The 22,590-nt window shown below is 37.9% G+C and overlaps 1 protein-coding gene across 3 annotated transcripts in view; it reads left to right on the top strand.

Moving 5' to 3' along the window:
• Positions 1–21,340, top strand: part of LOC146318257 (solute carrier family 12 member 7-like) — a 41,388-nt gene extending 20,048 nt beyond the window's left edge. For 2 of the 3 annotated variants that reach the window (XM_084732011.1, XM_084732009.1), the window contains 23 exons: positions 1,982–2,128; positions 5,184–5,238; positions 5,467–5,597; positions 5,695–5,819; positions 5,905–6,009; positions 7,982–8,193; positions 8,302–8,469; positions 10,184–10,282; positions 10,447–10,504; positions 10,820–10,994; positions 11,688–11,806; positions 11,958–12,056; positions 12,197–12,316; positions 12,641–12,745; positions 13,511–13,679; positions 13,861–14,056; positions 14,453–14,622; positions 15,762–15,893; positions 16,058–16,165; positions 16,516–16,617; positions 18,247–18,416; positions 19,661–19,794; positions 20,238–21,340. In XM_084732011.1, coding sequence (XP_084588137.1) covers positions 1,982–2,128; positions 5,184–5,238; positions 5,467–5,597; positions 5,695–5,819; positions 5,905–6,009; positions 7,982–8,193; positions 8,302–8,469; positions 10,184–10,282; positions 10,447–10,504; positions 10,820–10,994; positions 11,688–11,806; positions 11,958–12,056; positions 12,197–12,316; positions 12,641–12,745; positions 13,511–13,679; positions 13,861–14,056; positions 14,453–14,622; positions 15,762–15,893; positions 16,058–16,165; positions 16,516–16,617; positions 18,247–18,416; positions 19,661–19,794; positions 20,238–20,329 — 2,991 coding nt within the window. In that variant the 3' untranslated portion in view covers positions 20,330–21,340. The remainder of the gene's footprint in view (positions 1–1,981; positions 2,129–5,183; positions 5,239–5,466; positions 5,598–5,694; positions 5,820–5,904; positions 6,010–7,981; positions 8,194–8,301; positions 8,470–10,183; positions 10,283–10,446; positions 10,505–10,819; positions 10,995–11,687; positions 11,807–11,957; positions 12,057–12,196; positions 12,317–12,640; positions 12,746–13,510; positions 13,680–13,860; positions 14,057–14,452; positions 14,623–15,761; positions 15,894–16,057; positions 16,166–16,515; positions 16,618–18,246; positions 18,417–19,660; positions 19,795–20,237) is intronic. The other variant, XM_084732010.1, reaches the window with a different exon arrangement.
• Positions 21,341–22,590: the final 1,250 nt, after the last annotated feature.

The following is a 22,590-nucleotide window of genomic DNA, read 5'->3' as shown; positions in this document are numbered from 1 at the left end:
AAAAGAGGAAACAGATAGCAGATAGATAGTATGCTAAGAATGATAGAATATGTGAAACATAATAAGACACGCAGTGGCACTTAGAAGCAGTGTTAAATAAAAAGTTTTTAACTGTACTTTAGAAATGTTCTCAGGGCTTTCATCTCTCACAGCCTCTGGTAGGGGACTTAATGGTTTTGGGGCGCAGTTTAAAATGGCTTATTTGTGTGATGGTAAAAAAAAAAAAAAAATAGCAACAGAGGATCTAAGAGGCTGTGAATAATCATAAAACGACAAAGAATTGGTAATGTAGGCTGGTCCCAAACCTTTGAGAGCCTTGTAAACAAGTAAAACAAGATTTGGTTATTGTTCATTCACCTGGATATTTGAGCTTCACTGTGCAGAATAATGGCCTTTTGGCAAATTCATCCGCTGAAAGATGAAGGTTTTCTCTGTGCTCATCTTAGATCTCAGTATGTGCATATGAGCTGATTTTGTGACATTTTTGTGAAGGTTAGTGGGAATGTGGTATTTTGACACTTTTAGCGCACATACACGGAGAAATTTAGATGTTTCACTGATGTAGAAGACATCTTATATCCAGCAGTTTAAACTGAATGTAAAACATATGACATAAATTATTATTCAAAATAGAGTACTTTTTCATTTTTTTTTTCATTTGCATTTTGAAAGAAGTTCATTCTCTCAGTTAAGCCAAATAACCAAATAAGAGTCCTTACTACACAAATGGCCTGTAAAATTAAATTGCAATTGAAGCTGGCTTTGACAACAGCCCTAACCCTAACCCTAACCCAACTGAGCTTTAGGGACGCCACATAACATGCATGCTCTTGAGAGAGGCAGTGTCCCTCCCCTTCCAGCATTCTACATATGAACGTATTGGAAAACATATATCTGGTAGACCATGGTGAAAGATTAATCATTTTTTTGATCCTGTTTGAATTGTGCCATTAATTACACAGATGATGTTTATTTAAAAGAACATTTTACAAGGCAATAAAGTCACAATTAAATTTCCTCTATTGAAAACACAGCATTCTGAGCCAATTCAGGTTCTTTGTAAAACTCAACCATAGTTGTAGATTTTTTAAAATGCATGTTGATTAAAGGCCTTATGTATAACAGCACATTACGCAGTAATATGTCAAATCTCCAGCACTGACTTACTGTAGGGCCCTATGAAATCTGCGTGATGGCTGCAACTAATGGTTATTTTAATTATTTGTAATTAATTAATTGGGTGATTATTTTCTCAATTAACTGATTAATGGTTGTTTATTTTCAGATGTCAGAAAATGGTGAAAAATGTTGATCAGTGTTTCTTGAAGCCTGAGATGACGTCCTCAAATGTCTTGTTTAACTCACAACCCAGAGATATTCAGTTTACTATCAGAGAAGAAGAAGAAACTGGAAAATATTCACATTTTAGAAACTGAAATCAGAGAATTTTGACTTCTTTTTCCTTAGAAAATTGCTCAAACCGATTAATTATCAAATATTTGACAATTAATTTAATAATCAATTCAGCCCTAATTATGCTACCACAGAAACTATAGGGCCCAACCTTAATGCTGCCATCAGTCTGATTTCAGTCACATTTGTTGGGGGAGACGTTGAAATTGTTGCAAGTGATTCTTTGACAACCTGGGAATGAGATTCAACAAGCAATTGTCTTTCCTCAGAATCACTTGTAGCAGCTTTAAGTTATGATAAGATGCCAGGGCATGATTAGGATAGGACGCAAGCCATGAGCTTAGGAATTGATTCTGAAATAGGAAGATATTTTTTTCCTTTCCTTGATAGTAGTACTTGGTACAAATCAGAGGATGTTTACTGAATGCAGTCTGAATACAGTCATGGTGTAGGTTTGACTTGAACAGGATGATCAATGATGTGATGTACCAGATTGTTGAATTAATGACATTTTTCATTGGAATTCTCCTCTCTTCTCTTTCCCTCTCGTCTGTCTGCTCATCCACAGGTCTCCCAGATGGGAACCTTCATTGGAGTTTACCTGCCCTGCATGCAGAACATCCTGGGTGTGATCCTCTTTCTGCGTCTCACCTGGATCGTCGGCACAGCAGGGATCCTGGGATCCTTCGCCATCGTCTCCATGTGCTGCATCTGTGTGAGTCACTTATGAATCCAACAACTAAACATGCTTTCTGACAACAAGTAGGAAGCTAATCCTTTTCTGCACTTTTATGACTGTATGTTCATGTCTCAAACAGAGACCTCTACAGTTATATTTCATCTTAAACCAGAGTGTCTGTTGATTGATTCCATAACAGAGAAGTAATGATTCACCAAAGTTAGACATGATACATGATGAATAAATCTTTTTGTTGGCTTTGTGACCATCTCTGCTATACATCTGCGTTGTTGCCATATTGGAGTGTTAAAGATCCACTTTTCATGAAATTTAGTTCATGTTAACTCTGATGAATATAATAGTGGTCACTTGCTGGAATTAAATTACCAAAATCTTCTGCATAGCCACAACTTCCACTGGAACATGCAGGCTCCAGTCTATGAACAGGCAACATCAAGTGTAGATCAATTAGAAATTCAGCTTTTGTGAATTTCTCCAAAATTATAGATTTCTATATTAGTTATACAGGGTGTCCATAAAGTCTCTTTACATTTTAACAAATTTATTACAAAAGCAAATGAATCGACAAATCTGTGGAAATTATTACAAAATGAAAAGAAGATATTGAAGTTTTTTAATACACCTCTATATGAGCACCATTAGTTGCACGAAGCACATCAAGACGGTACCTGATTTCTTACCATGTTCACTGTAGCACAGCCTCATCAATGGTGGCAATGGCATCAGTGATCTTTTGCTTCATGTGTGAAGCATGAATGTGATTAAAACTTTGATAACCACTGAGTACATAGAACAAATCTGATTAACATATCTCATCAACTGATTTTGTAATGAATTGTGAAGAGACTTTGTGGACACCCTGTATTGTTGTGAAGCACCCAGCTTGTAGTGTTGTAAAGTAAAGGGATACTTCACCCAAAAATGATAATTCAGTTATTATCTGCTCACTCTCATGTTGATTGAGGGTTGGGTTTATTTTGTTAGTCCGCAAACATTGCTGGAGTTTCACAAAACAGTGTTGTAGAATCTCCCAAACAATGGAAAAGACTATACTATACAAAAACACTTCATTAAAAACTTTGTGTACATCTAGATAACAGGACATACACTATACTATGCTACAGGAAAATATTATTCAACACTTTGCAAATCTCCGCTCGTTGCATCTGGCAGTTGTGGCGACTTTGCAATAGGTGTGTCACCATCTGTTGCGTGGTGAAGATCTACACTCTCCTGAGTGACCTCTTCTAGTTTCACTGTGTGTTATCAAAATTTGAAGAGTGGCATCAATGATATTGTCTGTGAATGAAGGAAAGACTAACAAACAGAGTCGCTCTTGGCCATTCTTCATCATTTTATAAATGCTTGAACGGAACAATGACATGTCTGAGATTTAGAGTAAGATTTACAGCATGGAAGTCCAACTGGGAGGCCAATCAGTACACCCTCCTCTTAATTTATGATCATTAACGACACCATTAACTTCCACGCCTGAGTTCAGAGTAGACTCCCCAGAACAAGCGGAAAATTAATTTGCTTTACAACTGTGTCTCCTACGTCAGCAGCTCCACGTGGCCAAACAAAGAGTTGACTGTTTAAAAAGTTAGAACTTAATTGCTCAGCACTCATGTGATGTGTGATAAACTGCACAGAACACCGTCCTCCCATATAATCCCCACCATGTCAGCCTCTGATGCTGTAGACTGGTGGTCTGCAACCTGCAGCGCCAGAGTCGATATGGTTCTTTAGTTCTTTGGTTCCCCTCTCCAGTGGCTTCCTGATGCTTTAATAAAAAATTGAATGAAAATGTTGTTTTATCTTATTATTGTTGTAGGCCTAAAGTAATTCTGTAATGTATAGTCTATACACACGAAAGATACATTTTAAGATATCATCAACTACAATATGGATGCCAAATCCAAAAAGTGAAAAGTGAAAGTAAGCCTGGCAAGCCTCAACATGTTTTTTTTACTTACTTTTATTCCATAGTCCCCATCCAAACTGAAAATTTGCCATTTAGGTCATTTTATTTAAACAAACTACAACAACATTTAACATCTGAAAGTTCAGCTGTCACTCCTCTACCCTGTGGTCATCTCTTATAGATAATATGACTTGAAAAGATAGGACTTGAGAATAAATAAAGCAGTGTGTCTGTGTCTGTAAAGTTTCTGGTGCCCCACCACATATAGCTGGTGCCTTTTTATTTTTGTCACTCCTGCCCTCAGACAGCCAGAGAGCCTGAGAGTCGACCTTTAGGCTTGTAGAGTCAAATAGAGCTTATACACACATGCAGTGTCAGAAACAGGTCATGATAATGAAAAGGAATAAAAAAATGTGCAAGTTTGTCAGAAATCAAGAGAAATACAAGACAATTATGATCCCAGGAGGAATAATGACAAATGCGAAATCTGGAGGGTTGGCAAGTATGTTCTATTTACTCCCCCACTGGAGAAATAAAATAGCTGTGGAAAAATAGCTGCTGCTTCAGCTGCAAAACTTTTGCAGGGTACATCAAAGGTTCTGAGAAAGTATTTGTAGGAAGAGGATTTAGAGTTTTTCTATAGGTGATTGCAACTGGGGTTTTGCTGAAATACAATTTCAGATAATAAATCATTTCAAATATTAATACACAGAGTTGGAGACTTTAAGCTTTTTCAGTTCTACAGTTCTTGGCCTTTCTTTCATATTAGGAAGACTAGGACAGGGGGTGCTGCACAGGGTACAGTTTGTGAAGCCCCCTGAGGCAAATTGTGATTTGTGATGTTACAAATAAAATTTGACTTGACTTAAATAAATTTGAATGCACAGTCTGGACTGTAAACAGAGGACTTGGTGGACTGGCATGGGAATGACCGATTGTTGTGACTGGTAACTTGTAACTTTACTTATTTTTTTATTAATCTGTAAGACATGTTCTTATTATCATGTTTGACTGACCAGAAGCAGTATTTTTTTTATGTTTTACCCTCTCTTTTAAATTGTTTATGATTTAACAAGTAAAAAAAAAGTTTTTTTTGTTGTTGCTTCCATCCAGAACTTAACATCTGTCTTCTGTATCTTCACACAGACCCTACTCACAGCCATATCAATGAGCGCCATAGCAACCAATGGAGTTGTCCCAGGTACATTATAAGATGTTGCATTAAATATTTCATGTATTTATGTATTTTATATAAACAAAAAATCTGAACTTTTTTATATCTGAACCTTTAAATTCAATTAAAACAAAATACTACTGCCTTTTAATTGTGTTGTCTTTTACTGATGATCAGTTCTTGAGGAATTATGTGGAATTTAAACAAAAGGAATAAATCTGGCAGTAGTCTAACCAGGATTTAATTTCTCAAAAGCTGGTGGCTCGTACTACATGATCTCCAGATCACTGGGTCCAGAGTTTGGAGGAGCAGTGGGTCTCTGCTTCTACCTCGGAACCACTTTTGCTGGATCCTTGTACATACTGGGCACCATAGAGATTCTACTGGTATGTTGCCACGGACCAGATGTCAGCTACATTACATCAGTAGTCACTTTTACTGTGTATTCACATTCACTCTGTTTTTGTTTCTTCCTGCTGCCAGACGTACATCGTTCCTACAGCGACAGTGTTTGAAGAAGGACAAGACGCGGCAATGCTCAACAACATGCGTGTCTATGGCACATGCTGCTTGCTCCTGATGGCACTGGTAGTGTTTGTAGGGGTGAAGTAAGTGTACACACAAGCGCGCACACACACATGCACGCACACATGCCAGCACAAATACTCAAATTTACTCCCATTCCCCCTGCAGGTATGTGAACAAACTGGCTCTGGTGTTTCTGGCCTGTGTGGTTCTCTCCATCATGGCCACTTATGCAGGAGTCATCAAGACGCTGATCGGACCACCGGAGTTTAAGTGAGTGTTACCAACGGCTAAATAGGCCACTTCCCATCACATGTTGTCAAGACTGAAATATTCGTTTTAACAAATTGCAAAATAGATTGTCTAGACAGTTGTTGGTATTTGCTGCCATGATCTCTGGATTGACTCTAAATGCAGGCTCAGTGTGTTTGATTTGAATGCTTGGTTTTGGTTTATCTCAACATTTCTCTAAGTTTTGGAAGTTCCCATAGTAACTAGGAGGATGTAAACAGAAACTACAATGTTGCCATGGATTTAGTGAGTTTGCTGTGGGTCACAACTTGAGCCCTACTTTTATTAGCCTATATTTGTGTACATGTTGGTAAATTGGCACAATTAAAAGTAAAGCTGCAATGATAAATTAAATAATCGATTATTAATTGACTATTAAATTAATTGGCAAAATTTTGATAATTGATTAATTGTTTTGAGTTATTTTTTTAAGAAAAGATGTCTAAATTCTCTGATTTCAGTGTCTCAGATGTGAGTTTTTTGAGGTTTTTTTTTTACTCCTTTATGACAGTAAACTGAATATCTACGGGTTGTTGACAAACACAACATTTGAGGACGATTAATTTATTAATTAATCGATAAAATAATTGACAGATTAATAGATAATGAAAATAATCATTAGTTGCAGCCCTGTTTTAACTGATTGAATATTTGTGGGTCTTTTCTCATTTGTGCTAATCCGTAGCAGCAGCAGTTGTAGCAAAAGCTAATGTTAGGTTTATTAGCTTCACCCTCTGCATTTTTACTGGTGGTCTCTGGTGTCGAGGGGGAGCACCCTCAGGCTGGCTGAGCTGCAAATCTCTGTCATTGCAGCTCGATAAACACACGAGTTTATCATGTGTGTATCACTGATCACATGCAGGGGCTGTGTGTGTGTTGGGAATTGACATCATTGTGCTGGCTGAGCATCAGATTAAAACTATTGTATTCCTGAACATTTGTGTTCTGTTAGATTTGATAATAAAATACAATTCATCATCATCACTGGGACAGAATCGTATTTTAATAATATTTTTTACATTTTAATCCATGATTCGTATTGGTTTGGTTTTGAAGGGCTACAGAGTTGACATGTTATGGTTGAGACACATCTGATGCAATATTATTGAATGAATTTGTCAAAAAATCTTGCATAACATAAAACCTTTTAAGGCCTGATTAAATCATGTTTTTGTAACAATCAGATGAACATTGTTATAAAAAAATATATTTTAAAAATTAGATTAATGTAATAGCCCATTTTTAAACCCATGTTATCAGAAGCTATTGTTAGTAAATTTTGAAGGCTTTTAACACTATTTTTTAAACACTTTTTAAAAATAGACAGAGAGAGAGAGAAAAGCATTGTCAGTTCAAGATTTTAAATTGTGGATTCTTGTCTGTGACAAGAGTGTTTTCTGTCACATAACAGGTTTAGAAATTAAAGAAATTAAAGTGAACCAAAATTTCGTATATTTTATATGTGTGTGTATATATGTGTGTATATATACATACTCGATATTAGTGACTGAGTGACATTTGAAAGAGTAATCTTGGACATTGTTATGCATGAAATCCCCTCAAATGTGTGTTTTCTGTTAAACTGACCAAGGTTGAAAAATTGAAACAAAACCTTTTATCCTATTGTTCAATACCCCCAATTTTGTTTTAGCCTGAATCACTGTGATATGTTTGGAAGAGATTGATCAATAAAGTTTTGAGAAGATATATTCTTTATCTATCAAGAATAAATCACATTGTCACAATCATTTCATGAGAAGAGGTAAAAAATATTTTATTCCAACTTTATGGGTAACATGGAATTAGTTTTTGATTCTTATGAATGGATATAATATAATATAATATAATATAGTATAGAAGCACTGTGGTTTCAGGTTTAGGATGGATTAGAGAACCAGAGCTACTCAACAAATCCAGTTGCTTCCATCTAACTACACTTTTCTCTCCCCTGCAGCGTCTGTCTGTTGGGAAATCGATCTCTGAGGAATGACAAGTTTGAAACTTGCGCAAAGAGTCAGATGGTGAAAAACAACACTGTGACCACCGAACTGTGGAGCATTTTCTGTAACAGTAAATATCCCAATGCAACCTGTGATCAATACTTTGACTTAAACAACCTGACAGAGATGCCTGCCATACCTGGGCTCCTGAGCGGAGTTATCAAAGGTGAGAAGGCTGAAACATCTGCTTGGTCTACTTGAAAGTCTCTGCCCCACAGAATGAATCCTGAACTGACAATGCTTTTCTCTCTCTGTCTGTCTGTCTGACTGCTAGACAACTTGTGGGGTGACTATGGTCCAGCTGGTATGTACATAGAGAAGAAAAACCAGCCTTCAGTAGAAGTTCAGCAGACGTCCACAGATGTCGATAAGCGCTATGTCATCAATGACATCACCACCTACTTCACTCTGCTGGTGGGAATATACTTCCCCTCTGTCACAGGTAGATGATTACTTTGTCATATACCAAACAAATAATAATATGTCACAGTCAGAGATTATATCCAATAAGTAAAGACAGTATTTGTAAGGCTTTATGTGCTCAGTGTGTAATGACTTTTCAGACACTCTAATCTGTGGTGGAAAGTTCAATAAAAAGTTCTGTATTTAAAGGGAAAATTTAGCAGTTTTCATGTGGATGTCCAGATAGTGTTAGATAGTGTAGTCAATTGATTGAAGCAAGAAATTCCTTTGTGTGCTGTATTGACAGAAGAAACCTGAAAGCTGCTGCAAAATGTGTTGTTCTTCCTGCATCCAACGATGTCATAGTGATGTCGTAGAACTAAACGCCATTTCAGCTTGGATATCTAAAATCAGAATGGGTGTGGGCATCAGAAGCTCACACACATTGCATCCTGGTACATGTAGGCACTGGTGGCGCAGCTCCCAAGCAGGAGAATGCAGCTTTCTTGGTCAATATAGCAACACTGAGGGATTTATTGTTCCAATTTACTGTATTTACCATCAACACTGACTAAATGAACAGTACCAACTTTTCCCTTTAAGTACAACTGTGAGGTCATTTACTTTAGTATTTCCATTTCATTCTACTGCACTACATAAATTGTATATTGTAATATTGTACTTTTTCCTTGGGCTACAACTAACAATTATTTTCATAGTTGATTAATTGGTCTATTATTATCTTGATTAATTGATTAATATTTGTTTGATCTAAAAAATGTCTGAAAATAGTGAAGAATGTTAGTCAGTGTTTCCCAAAGTCCAAGAGGAGGTCCTCAAATCTCTTGTTTTGCTCACAACTCAGAGATATTCAGTTTACTGTCACACAGGGGTAAAGAAACCAAAAAAATTCAAATTTAAGAAGCTGAAATCAGAATTGAAAAAATGACTCGAAGAGATTAATCATTCATTAAAATTGTTGACGATTAAGTTACTAATCAATTAATTGTTGCAGCTCTATCTGATTGCTTGAGTTACTTAACATTTTGGATAATGCAAACCCTGCATCTAATCATACTAAGTGATTGACGCCTATCAAGACAAACTGTTTTAAGAAGATCCAGTTTTCCTTCAACAGGTTGAAAAATCTGGAATTGCACAGTTTGATAAATGACAATCAGTTCAATGATAAATGTAAAACAACCTGAAAAAACTTATTCTACATTAAGTACATTTTGCTTCTGAAACTATTTAATTTTTCTGAAGTGAAGCATTAAATGCAGCATCAACTGAAGTTAGCAACAGTCTCCCAGACAAAGCTCTATATAACAGTGGTTTGTTGTGCGTCAGTGAAAACGTGATGGAAGGAAAGATAGTTGAATGGGTCCTTATAGAAAGCAAAAACAAACATATTCTTTTCATTTAAAATCTGGGAGAAGTCCATGGACCTCAGGGCCCTACTAGGTTTGTATCCGTCGAGCGTATCAGAAATGTACTCTGAGTTTAAACCATTCATTGATTTATATAGAAGTAGCAGCACTTTAAAATCTATTCTATAGCTGAGAGGGAGCCTATGCAGAGATTTTAGGACTGGTGTAATATGAACTGTTTTCTTTGTCTTTGAGCAGCAGCATTCTGGATGAGCTGCAGTTGTTTAAAGGTCTTTTTAGGGAGTCCATTTAAGAGACCACTACAGTAGTCCACTGTCAGTACACTACCTGAATACTAACTAATGTGTGTGTCTTTCATTCCAGGTATAATGGCTGGTTCTAATAGGTCTGGTGATCTCAGAGATGCTCAGAGATCCATCCCAATAGGAACCATCATGGCTATTCTCACCACCTCTTTCATCTGTATCCTAAAGACTCTATATTGGATGTTTCTGCACAGCTGATGTGGGGAGAAATAAGAGTGATTTTATCAGTTCTGTTTTTATTTCTTTGTGTTATAATGTCACAGATCAGGCTGTCCCTGCAAGTATACAGTGCATGTTTTTCCTTCTTAACTTCATGGTCAGACATCTCTTGTGTGGTCTTGTTTGGAGCCTGTATTGAAGGAGTGGTGCTGAGAGACAAGTGAGTGTATTTTTATATCACTGTACTGTAGTCCATAGAAAAACATTATTTAGTTTTTGAGACAAATTCATCTACGTTGAAACAATTTAAGTTTGAAATCAATAACTAGTGGTTTACTGTGATGTCAAAAGTAAAATGTGAAATGTTCAGTTTTTCCATTTTTTGCTAAGGATGCTGTCCATTCATAGGGTACACAACATTAAATATTGAGACACTGCATAGTCAATTATTTACATACTGAGACAGAGGTGTAATATAATAATGTACAGACCAAGCACACTTGGTAAACTGTATGCATGCTTGTTGCTTTTTCAGGTTTGGTTACTCAGTAAAGACGAACCCAGTGATTGGTATCCTGGCCTGGCCATCACCCTGGGTGATTGTGATTGGCTCGTTTTTCTCCTGCTGCGGGGCGGGGCTTCAGAGCCTCACAGGCGCCCCACGGCTGTTGCAGGCCATCGCTCGGGACGGCATTATCCCGTTCTTACAGGTCAGTGTTAGAGAGAGCTTTATTTTCCGTATGTCACAGTCCTGTATATACAGTACATGCTTTACAATCAAGCTTCACCCAAACACAGAGTGATTTTGATTATTTGGTCTTGAATGAGTCTTTACACTTTTTTTTTTACATCTCATGCCACTTGATTTAGACCAACTTGTAACCTCAATTAAAACCAAGTAACAGTAATGTTACATAACCTGCTAACATACAGTGTATGTACCTTTGGAGTTCATGGAGAAATTAAAACTCACCTGGAAGAAAACATGAATGATTTTAGTCTTAGAATATGGGATAGTAGTACACTTCACCCTCATGTGGCTGAAATTAGTATTGCAATGACAAACCCTTGGAAAAATGACCCTGATACCCAACAAAACCTTTTTCCCCCTGGTTCACATATTTAGAAAAATCCTGGCAAGGCTTTTACTTCACAGGAGAGAAAGCAATGTAGATCAGACTCAAACGTTGTTGGGCTTGCTTTGGCCCCACTTCAGAGTAGGTCCATCTTGGACATGGCTCGGTGTGATAAGAGTGGTAATGCAAATGCAATCAGCGCAGCATGGTTTGACTTGGCGCAGCCAAAAGCACTAGTGGAAAATCCCCATTAGTAATAAGATGTGTTTGTATTTGTGTTTTTGTATTTTTTATTGTATGACTTTTTTTTCTCCGCGTTTGTCACAGGTCTTTGGTCATGGGAAGGCTAATGGTGAGCCCACCTGGGCTCTGTTGTTGACAGTTGGGATCTGTGAGATAGGAATCCTCATTGCTTCTCTGGATGCTGTGGCCCCCATCCTCTCAATGTGAGTGGTTTAAATACAAAAAAAATATCTCCATTCTGTCACACTTACTTCCAGTCCGTGTTACATTTCTTGTAACTGTTCAAGACAACGTGATATGCATTGAATTAAATTTCTTTCTCTCCTAATCTGTTCTGTCTGTGTGTCTGCTCAGGTTTTTCCTCATGTGTTATCTGTTTGTTAACCTGGCCTGTGCTGTTCAGACCTTGCTCCGCACACCCAACTGGAGACCTCGCTTCAAATTCTATCACTGGTAAGAACAGCTAGCAACAAAATAAATCCTGCAAACTTTGTGTAAGATTTACAGTAAAAGTTCCAAGGTATTAAAACCTTGGAACCACAGATTTTTGCTCTTTAACTTGTAATCATATGTACTGTATGTCTGTCCTGTAGGACCCTGTCCTTCTTAGGGATGAGTCTGTGTCTCTCTCTCATGTTCATCTCCTCCTGGTACTACGCTCTGGTTGCCATGGTGATTGCTGGCTGTATCTACAAATACATTGAGTACAGAGGGTGAGTCTCGGGGTTTCAGGTTAGTTAAGTATTGTGCAACTTTGGTAACATGTCAACCAACACTTCAGAACTACCTGATTGAGGCAGTGGTAGACCAGCAACTTCCATGTTATGTGAGGTAAAATTACTGATTTTGTCAAAGGAGTCTGGTGGCTTTGGAGAGGGGGATATAATTTTCCGACTGGGGCCCAGCTGTAAAGAAACAGAATTAGCCTATAACATCTTGCACACCAGTGAGACTGGATAGAACATTTGAATGTCCATTCTATTCATAGACATTTGGAAAAGAAGTGAAACGTTCCTGTTTGGACTGTTTGGTTGCAGAGCAGAGAAGGAATGGGGAGACGGGATCAGAGGTCTGTCCTTAAATGCAGCACGCTATGCTCTCATCCGGCTGGAGGAAGTACCACTACACACCAAAAACTGGAGGTGAGTGTGTGTGTAGTGATTTGTTTTAATCATAATGAGGCCAGGGAAACTGAGTACTGAGTAAGAGTGCTGCAGGAATGAGTCCAAAACCCTGGAAATGAGTAAGCACTTTTGCACTTAGGGTTCTCTCATCTGGAAGTCGATAGGTTTCTTGAACGGATTTTTGATTCTAATCCTAAAAGAAGGTCTGTGGTTAACACAAGATTAAGAGATTTTCATGTTTTGTTCTAGATTGTTTGATTGTTGTGGACATTAAACATCATCACACCGAATTAGTTAGTTTGTTTTTTAACTTCTGGAGATTGCATCTATGCTTCAGAAATAAAGAAGATTATCTTACCAAAGAAAATGTGTAAGTATCACACACTTTTGTTCACGACAGAAACTTTTTTACTTGCAAGAATTCAAAATCCAGTGAAAAAAAATCCCACTGGCCTTTTCCAGAGGGAATCAAAGCAATGCTAACATCAGGGTCGTACAAAAACACGTCACCCCTGCATCACACTATTATTTGTGGGGTATTTCTTGTTATGTATGGATTGTTTCTGAAGTTGTTTTCCATAATCTCTGCATTTATCATTTGAAATGAAAAAAATATATATATTATTACTTTATCACTATTACTTCCTCTTCCTTGTCAAAACTCGGTGCCTATATTACCCACAATGCACACCTGTATAACATTTTGATGTGTAAAATTGGTGCTTTCTCCCCTTTAATATAACATGGTAATGTATTAATATATATTTTTTTCTGTCTCCTCAGGCCTCAGCTGTTGGTGTTGTGTAAGTTGGACTCGGACCTGGCGGTGAAACACCCTCGTCTCTTGTCCTTCACCTCGCAGCTCAAAGCAGGAAAGGGACTGACCATCGTCTGTTCAGTTCTGGAGGGAACCTACATGACCCGGGGGGATGATGCCAAGACTGGAGAGCAGGTTTGTCAATTTGTTCAGGTCTCATGCATGGAAGTCAGGGTCACAGCAGCCATGTAGTGGTAGCACTGATAGAAAGGAAGTCTGTCCCATTCTGTTGTGGACCAAGCGGTCAAAGCACATGAAACACAAGTTTAAAATTCCCCTCAAAGCAAATAAAGCCTTTTCTTTACTCCACTTGCAGAGCCTGAAAGCAGCCATGGCTGCAGAGCGGACAAAGGGTTTCTCCCATGTAGTGGTGGCGTCCAACCTGCGGGATGGTTTCTCTCTGCTCATCCAGTCAGCAGGACTGGGTGGAATGAAACACAATGCTGTGCTGATGGCCTGGCCAATAGGTTGGAAACAAGCCCGTGACTCCTCCGCAAGGAAGAACTTCATAGGTAAATTATTCAGGAAGCATCCTGAAGAAAAATGACGATGAAGTTAATATGAATATGTGTAATATGTGTAATATGTACACGTTCCATATGTTTATCCTTATTTAATTAATTTTTCAAGGCAAGATTTCCCATATCTTTAGTAGGCATTTTTCTCTTCTGTTGCTAACAACTTTACTGGTTTAATTTTTTTCAAGATTCTATGGTTTTAAGACAGAAAGGAGTTCTAACAAGTAAAGGGAACCTTTATCTCTGCAAGAGAAACAGGGAAAGACTCAAGGAAAAGACTGAGGGACAGCAGACGGTGACAGACCTTATGTGGCATCATCCCACAGCCCTGACATACAGTGGAAACACTTGAAACACCGTGCCAATATTCTCTTTTCTCTCTTTCTGCAGAAACAGTGAGAGAAACTACATCCGCTCATCAGGCTCTGCTGGTTGCTAAGAACATTGACCATTTCCCCAATAACCAGGAGCGCCTGAAGGAAGGAACCATTGATGTGTGGTGGATCGTACATGATGGTGGACTGCTCATGCTGCTGCCATTTTTACTGAGCCAACACAAGGTGGGTCTGGTTGTGTCGTCTAAGTCGTTTTTTCCTTTTAACTTTATTAATTAATTAATATATTTATTATCATCAACCAGGACCATGGTTAGGTCAAGCTTCTTTTTCAGATTGATGTTATTGCTAGTTTTCAACTAATAAAATTAAGATTCAATTAAGATTAAGATATAATTAATCTAATCTAATTAAGATTCAATTAGCCTTCAATTAACCTTTAAACATCATCTTCTTTGCCCTTACTATGGTTGCTGCAGTATACCAGTTTGAAGGTATACTGATGCATGAAAATGACACGTATCATACTGTGTAAAATGGCTTATATACAGTATTAAGTTCTACCATATTAATTTTATTTTAAAAAAATCAAAGTTCACATCAAGTTTCAGGGTCTGTCAAGACAAAATATTTTGTGAAATTGTAGGGAAAAAAATCCATTTTCATTCCTTTGAAGGACAAGTGTGTTGTATTTAGTGACATCTAGTGGTTAAATAGCAGATTTCAACCAACTTATCTGCAAAGCATGTAGAAGAAACTGCAGTTGCCGCAAAACTGGCTGTATCTAGAGCAAGTGTGTAGTTTTCCCAGTCTGGGCTACTGTGGAAACATGGGGATTCCATGAAAGAGGGCCTGCAGTCCATATATATAAATGGTTCATTCTAAGGTGACAAAAACAACAATTCTCCTTTTCAGGTGATTATACACTAATGAAAACATACTTATGAATATTATATTCCATTTCTGCCAATAGATCCTCCTATGTTGCACACTTGGCCAGCAAGGATCATTGTAACTGATAATAATAAGCCGTGATATTTTAGGAGACTGTTATCATTCAATGAAAATCTCTGCCCTACCATTTTTTCTACCGGTTTAACATGTTAGTACAGAATGTTAGTACAAAAGCTTTAGCACAATTTGTCTTGCTCTATAAAGCAAAATCTGTTTGTGCCATAAAATAATCCAATGGCTATTCAGCTCAACATAGTCCGGTGTTAGTCCTCACTCAAAATAATAAAAAAAATTAAGATGGTTTAATTACTAAGAGTTTGTTGTTCACATGTCCCTCGTACTGTCAGATCACAGAGGACTTAGTGCTGTTGGCTTGGCAGCTGATACTGATACATGCCTTATCTCCGCAGGTGTGGAGGAAATGTAAAATGCGAATCTTCACCGTGGCTCAGATGGACGACAACTCCATCCAGATGAAGAAAGACCTCCAGATGTTTCTGTACCATCTTCGCTTGGATGCAGAGGTGGAGGTGGTGGAGATGGTGAGACTGTTCATACATTTCTCAAATTAATTTTTGCATCTCATGATGGTTGGTCCATGTTGTATTTTACCTTCAAGATACTGATATACATTAGCTACAGCAAATACATCAAAGGACTTTTATTTTTAGAAATCCAAAGTTGCAAATGTTCTGTGTCCCTCCAGCATGACAGTGACATCTCAGCCTTCACCTATGAGAAGACACTGGTGATGGAGCAGAGGTCTCAGATGCTCAAACAGATGCAGCTGTCCCGCACTGAGAGGGAGAGAGAGGTAACGTGACACTCGCTTTCTAACAGGTCCACTGTAAGAAATCAGCCACTGTAGAAACAATTAGGTAATAACTTCTTTACAAGTCATTACACAAATATTATAAAGACATTGTTCTGATTCAGTTAAAAGATAAGTTGTGTACATGTATGAGCAGTTAGCAATGTTAGCAAGATGTAGCATCAAGGAGTGACCAAACTCCGATAAAAATTATATTACAGCAATAATACACATAAGCAGCTATTTTCCACCCAAAGAAAAAGGGTAGCATATTCTTCTCATGGTCTCTTCTGCTGTTGTTGACCTTTGAACTCTTCCCCCGACCTGGCTTTGTGATTGGACAATGGGCTCAGATTCAGAGCATCACAGATATTTCACGTGGCTCCATCAAGCGGAAGAAGTCGCCTGTTGCTGGTACTCCATCCCTCCACACTCTGTGCATACCAGAGGATGAGGTAGCCTCAGCAGCCGACCATGATGCCATTGGTCCCTCCATTTATCATACCATCCTTTTTCGCCTCATCATCCATTCATTCATAACAACTCTGGGAACTCTGGGATATAATGTTCAGCCTCAGCCTTCTTCCTGCTATCCACAGTACTAGAGGTGCTAACCTGGCAGAGGCACAGAGACCAAGAGCTGCCACTAGAGGAAGACATATTCCTCATTGAGTGTCTTGATATTCACACCAGACTCACAGTAGTGGAGGTCCGTTCAATCAGTTTTCAGCTGAAAATCTGTCTGCTGCAGGGAAAATAAGACTATGGATTGTTCTTCACAGAGTGGGAACTAAGATGGAATACAGTTGTTTTGGATTATGTTTCTAGTTTTGAGTATCAAAATTTGGTTTTATTCCTGCAGGATCCCAATCCTGTTGTTATTAGTCAGTAATGATTGGCATACTCAAGTATGGTTTGAATTTGCATTGGAACTTTTATTTGGTTCACATTTTTCTTGACTAACGTGAAGAGTAATGTTACATTTAATACCAGAAAGTCGGCACTATTACCCTACCATATATTTTTTTGCACCAGGCAGCTGGATCACCAAACTTTAACTGCTAGGTAAGAGAAGAAATGTCCCGGTGCCTGCATGAAGCTCATTTGCTTTTGCTTTCAGTGTTGTTATAAAGACATTTCAGAGTCGATCTGGGCAATATAAAGATATAATATTGATACTGGGATATGAGTCTAGTATCGTCTTAGATTTTAGATATTGTCAATTTTTTTTTTCTTCTGAGATATTACTTATAAACCACATCACCCAGCTCTGTTTCAGAGTGAGTGATATGCTGCATTGTTTAATTGCTATAGTTGAAAGTTTAATAATGTTATAAAAAGATGGACAAGCATCGGAGCGGGGAAGGTGAGGATTCACCTGAGCGAAATATCACTGATCGTGTCATTTTTAGGCTCGTCGTCATCATCGTGTTCATTTTCAGTTGTGTTAATTTCCATATCAGCATTGTCACAGTTCAATCTGACATTTAAAATCCCTGTGATGAAAGGGAAGTTAGAGTGTGAGACAATTAGAACAGAATTAGAACTTGGAAACTGTATTTTCTTTAAAGGAGATCATTTAAACTGACCAGGAGGTTTGCTGTGTCCGCTGTAAAAGGCAGTGTGTGTGTGTTTCTGTGTTCTTTTACTGCATGTACTGTCATCACCATAAACCATCGCCAGACTGCCCTAAAAATAACTACATCTACATCTGTATAGTTTGTCTTCATACCTTCTTCTGGTCATATGTTCATGTCCCTCATAACTATAAAGCCATGACATTTTTGCAGTGATTTCCATCTTTGTGACAATGATGCTTTGTGGTTAAAACAGAAATGTAGAATCAGAATAATTCAGTTTTATTTTCAGAGAAGTTGTAAAATCATATTGTTGTTTATCCACAGACACAAGAGAGTTTGATCTTTTTGAATTAGGCCTTAAAGTATGAATACATATATCTAATATAAATTGAGTGCAACTGGAAATCTAATATTTTTTATTAGAAAAGAGTAAAGAACAAGGATGTAATATGGCTGAAAACTGCAACCACCAAACTATCATTTTATCATCCGTCCTTTGTTTAGGCCCAGTTGATCCACGACCGAAACACAGCGTCTCATTCTGCGATGAATGACAAAGCTGCAGGCACAACACCAGATCGTGTCCACATGACCTGGACCAAAGACAAGCTGGTCCATGAGAGGAACAGACACAGAGAAGGCATGGGTGTCAAAGACATATTCAATATGAAGCCGTAAGTACATCCATGAGGAGAATTTTTTGCTTGTTGTTGCTGTTGTACTGCACTTACCTATGAGCACCATTTATGATAAAGTTTTAGCTGTGGCTGTAAACCAACTAAATTGCTCAATCTTAGGAATATGAGCTCTTAAAGGTGCAATGTGTAAGAATATCAGTTTACAGAAATTGCTAAAATGATCAACAGAATATGATGAAATAACAGTTTTGGTGCTATTTCAAAGATGCATTTGCATTTTGTTTTTGCAGAGATAGCTACTGAAGTTAGCATGCTAACCAGCTAGCCCTGGCCCATCCTTTCTCATAATACCACTTTATACCAGAAGAGTATATTTAAGTATTTATATTTCCTCTATTTTCCTTACTAAACAGAAAAATACAACCATACATCTCCTGAATTCAAGTCTAAATTATCCTGCACTAAGACAAGGTTAACTGCCTTGTTAACTAATCATACGACAACACATCATTCAGACTTGAAAGTCACAAAATAAAACTTACCAAAACCCACCTTGGTTTTGTCCTTTGCTATAGTTATAAACAACATCACTCCCCTGAGTCAGCTAATAGGACAAGTTTGCAGGAGCTGGCAGCTTAACTGAAAAAATAATTGACTGATTAATCAGCTATTAATATAATCGTCAGCTGCAGTCCTATAATTCCTATGTATTGCACCTTTAACTGCTCATATCATATTGTATTATTGCAGGGTTGTACCCTGAAATGCAAGTTCAGTATTTTTGCTATTGGCTTGCATGTTTGTATTGTAATTTGTTGATACTGATTGATGATTGTTTAACCCCTTCTGCATCTAGATAATCAAAAAAATAACGAATGAAGATCTCAAGACAATAGAATCATCTAACTAAGCTGAGAGGATCAGCCATTGTTACTGTGTTAATGTCAGATGTTGTTTTTTGCTCCCTTCCTTTAGTGAGTGGGAGAATCTGTAAGTCCCATTATTTTTTTCTTTTTGTTTGCATTTGCATGAGCTTTCTCTGTACATATGCTGAGAATGATGAATTTTTGGCATGCAATTGTGTGATTTAGATCACAGGTTAGTTTGCATGAGCGTCAGAGTGCAGATATGCAGCTTGCATGTGTCTCTCGCCTACAAGATCATCAGATTCACAATCCCGTGCTTCATTGATGATTTTGAATTATATTATACTGAAACAGTCCTCTGCAAAGAATGTCACTATAACAGGGATTATTATTAATGCCTTTCATTTAATGTAGCAACCAGTCTAACGTGAGGAGGATGCACACAGCTGTGAAGCTGAACGAGGTTGTGGTCAAGAAATCCCAGAATTCCGAGCTGGTCTTGCTCAACATGCCAGGTCCACCAAAGAACAAGAAAGGGGATGAGAACTGTATCCTTTTCCAACCAATCAGTTGTTCATTCAGTCAACAAGTCATTCAGTCACATAGTCAGCTAAAGAAATGTTGGCTTATTAAAGGAAAAGCTTGACATTTTGGGAAATACACTCACTTTCTTTCCAAAAGTTGATGAGAAAACAATACCATTCTGATGTCTGTATACGAAATATCAATCTAGAGCCAGCAGGCGGTTAGATTAACTCAGCATAAAGACTGAAAATAGGGGGAAACAGCTAGACTTGCTCGACTGAATGTTAACCATTTTTGTTAGCCAAGCCGGGCACTGCCAAGATGGGGACAGCCAGAGCCACCATACTGAGAGCTTCACAGTGGCTCTTCAGAGGTCTATGGGTAACGTCACGGAGACTAGTCCATATTTTATACAATCTAATGTATCTAATGTACAGTATGTCCTTGACTGCAGTGTGTCTCTCAGATATGGAGTTCCTTGAGGTCCTGATGGACGGCCTGGACCGTGTCCTGTTGGTTCGAGGAGGAGGTCGGGAGGTCATTACTATCTACTCGTAGCACCCAGAGCTTCCTCATTGTTTGGAAGGGCGCTGGGAGGAAACATTGTTGGACAGTATGCCCTCAGATGTTTGGGGGGGGTTCGCCAGAGGTGGGTCATTACTTAGAGATGGGACATGGACAGAGATGTCATGTCAGACAGAGGAAGCACAGTGGACCCCGTCTCACACTGTCAGGAGAAAAAGCAACAGTGCCCCAGTTGCTGTGAAGGACAGGGAGTCTACCTGCAGTTCAGCCTGAAATCAGTGCATCGTCTGGGGGCACAGAAGTCTTTCTATACCCCCTCCTCCTGGGTCTCCTCAGCTTTGCCACATCTGAAATGACAACTTTGTGGCTGCACAGTGGAGTTCTTTCCTCATATAAAGAGCTGTCATTTTGATTTAACATGTTTTATTGCTTCACCAGGCACTTGTTGCAGGAAAGGACACTAACTACAGCTTGTTGTCTATTTTAGCATTTCACTGATTGTAGGAGCTGGCAACTAGCTCAGTGGTTTCAACGAGGAATGCTAACATAGCTGACTATCTTTACATATGACAAGCACTGACTTTGGAATCATGGGATGAGTTTTAAAGCCATTATATTTTCATCATGTTTGCCTCTTATTACTGTATCAAAGTTAAAGCCAAAGTTCAATTGATTACTATCAGGACAGTTAAAGGGCAAATATGGCAGTATTTATTGTAATCTGTAGATCTCTTGAACATTTCTTATTCACTGTTTGTGTTGTCACAAATAATATTAGTGTGTCATTTGTGATCAAAAAGGAAGAGATAGTGAAAATGTAACAAAGGAACTGGAGCTGATTTTAGCATTTTAGTGAATTTTAGTTGAGTCAGTGATTGCTGTGTTTAAGCAAAATCTTATGCTCCATGTGTGAGCTCAATTCTGAACTGAGAAACATGGACCCTAGTATGTAGTAGAATTTTAGTAGGACTATTTTTAAGCAGAGATAACTTTATCTACACTGTGTTGAGTTTGCTGAAGAAACACACATTAAACAACCCAAAAAGAAGTTAAGTCTGGAGCTCTGAGTCTTTGTGACATTGTTTTTTTTATATATTTCTTGTGTTCCTGTTGAAGGCCTAATCATGGAGGTATAATGTGAAAGACAGTTTCTGTCTTAATGTGGTGGGTTGAATGATATGTTTGCTCATTATGTACAACAGCAATGCACTCAAGTCAAGAAAGTATAGTAAGTATAATTACCATATATGTGGAAAGTTTAAATAAAAAGTAGAGCAATCATAAGTGGATTTGATAGAAGACAGTTACCAGAAACTGTTAAATCACACTTCTAAACTGGAAGCTGGTATTTAACCATAAATTGTTCAGCAAAGTAGCAAATAAATAAACAATAAATCTTGACAACAATAAATCAAGAATTGGATATTATTAACAGGTGAAAGATTCATGTAATGTATATGTAGCACTCATGTGAAAGTAAGAGATTAAAATGGGTTAGTTCCTAATAAAGTTGGATGAAAACAATTCAGTTAAAAATTAAACAAAGTAATTAATTTTAATAAAGGATGAAAAATTGTTAGCTGAGAGATTAAGGTAATTTAGTCATAAGGTAGGGTGTAAATAGTTAAATTTGTTCTTGAAACTGTTCTTAACAACACTGAAGGCAGACTAAATGAAAAAACCATTGAGCATTTAGTGTCGTGTATTATTTCATTGGTTATTGTATGTATCAATCACAGTGCCACCTGTGGTAATTAGCTGTAGGTAATTAAGACAGCGGGAGAGGGCGGGGTCAGAACAAAAAACATGGGAGAAACCAGGGTTGCCAGGTCAGATTGCAACTTACAATCGATAATATCCATATTATCCATCCATATTATAGCCATATTTGGACTGAAATTATGTTAATACCCAAATCCTATCAAAGTGACTCCAGTCCAAATCAGCACATATACACATGTACACAGACTTTACTGTATCATAACATAATTACACAATGCTTTTTTTAGGACCCAGGTGAAAGATTTTTGTCAGTAATTCATTTTGCAACGACAGCAATGCTGTTGGATGCTAAAAAAAAATGTATAGGGTTTTTTGTATGGGCATATTTTGAATTCTGTTATTGGGCTGGTTTTGTCACACACCTGGCAACCCTGGGGAGAAAGGAAGAAACATGAGCGGACAAGTGGAACAAAAGCTGAGAAGACCTTTGTAGACAGTCTGGTTATTTAAATAGAAAAGAAGAAAACTGTACTTTTGTGTAGACAAAACGCACATTTCTTGCATAATGACAG

The sequence above is a fragment of the Lutjanus erythropterus genome, chromosome 12 (assembly GCF_056507025.1).
Source record: "Lutjanus erythropterus isolate fLutEry1 chromosome 12, fLutEry1.hap2, whole genome shotgun sequence".
Lineage (NCBI taxonomy): Eukaryota > Metazoa > Chordata > Actinopteri > Lutjaniformes > Lutjanidae > Lutjanus > Lutjanus erythropterus.
Note: the sequence above shows the minus strand (reverse complement) of the source record. Positions and strands in the feature narration are given on the sequence as shown.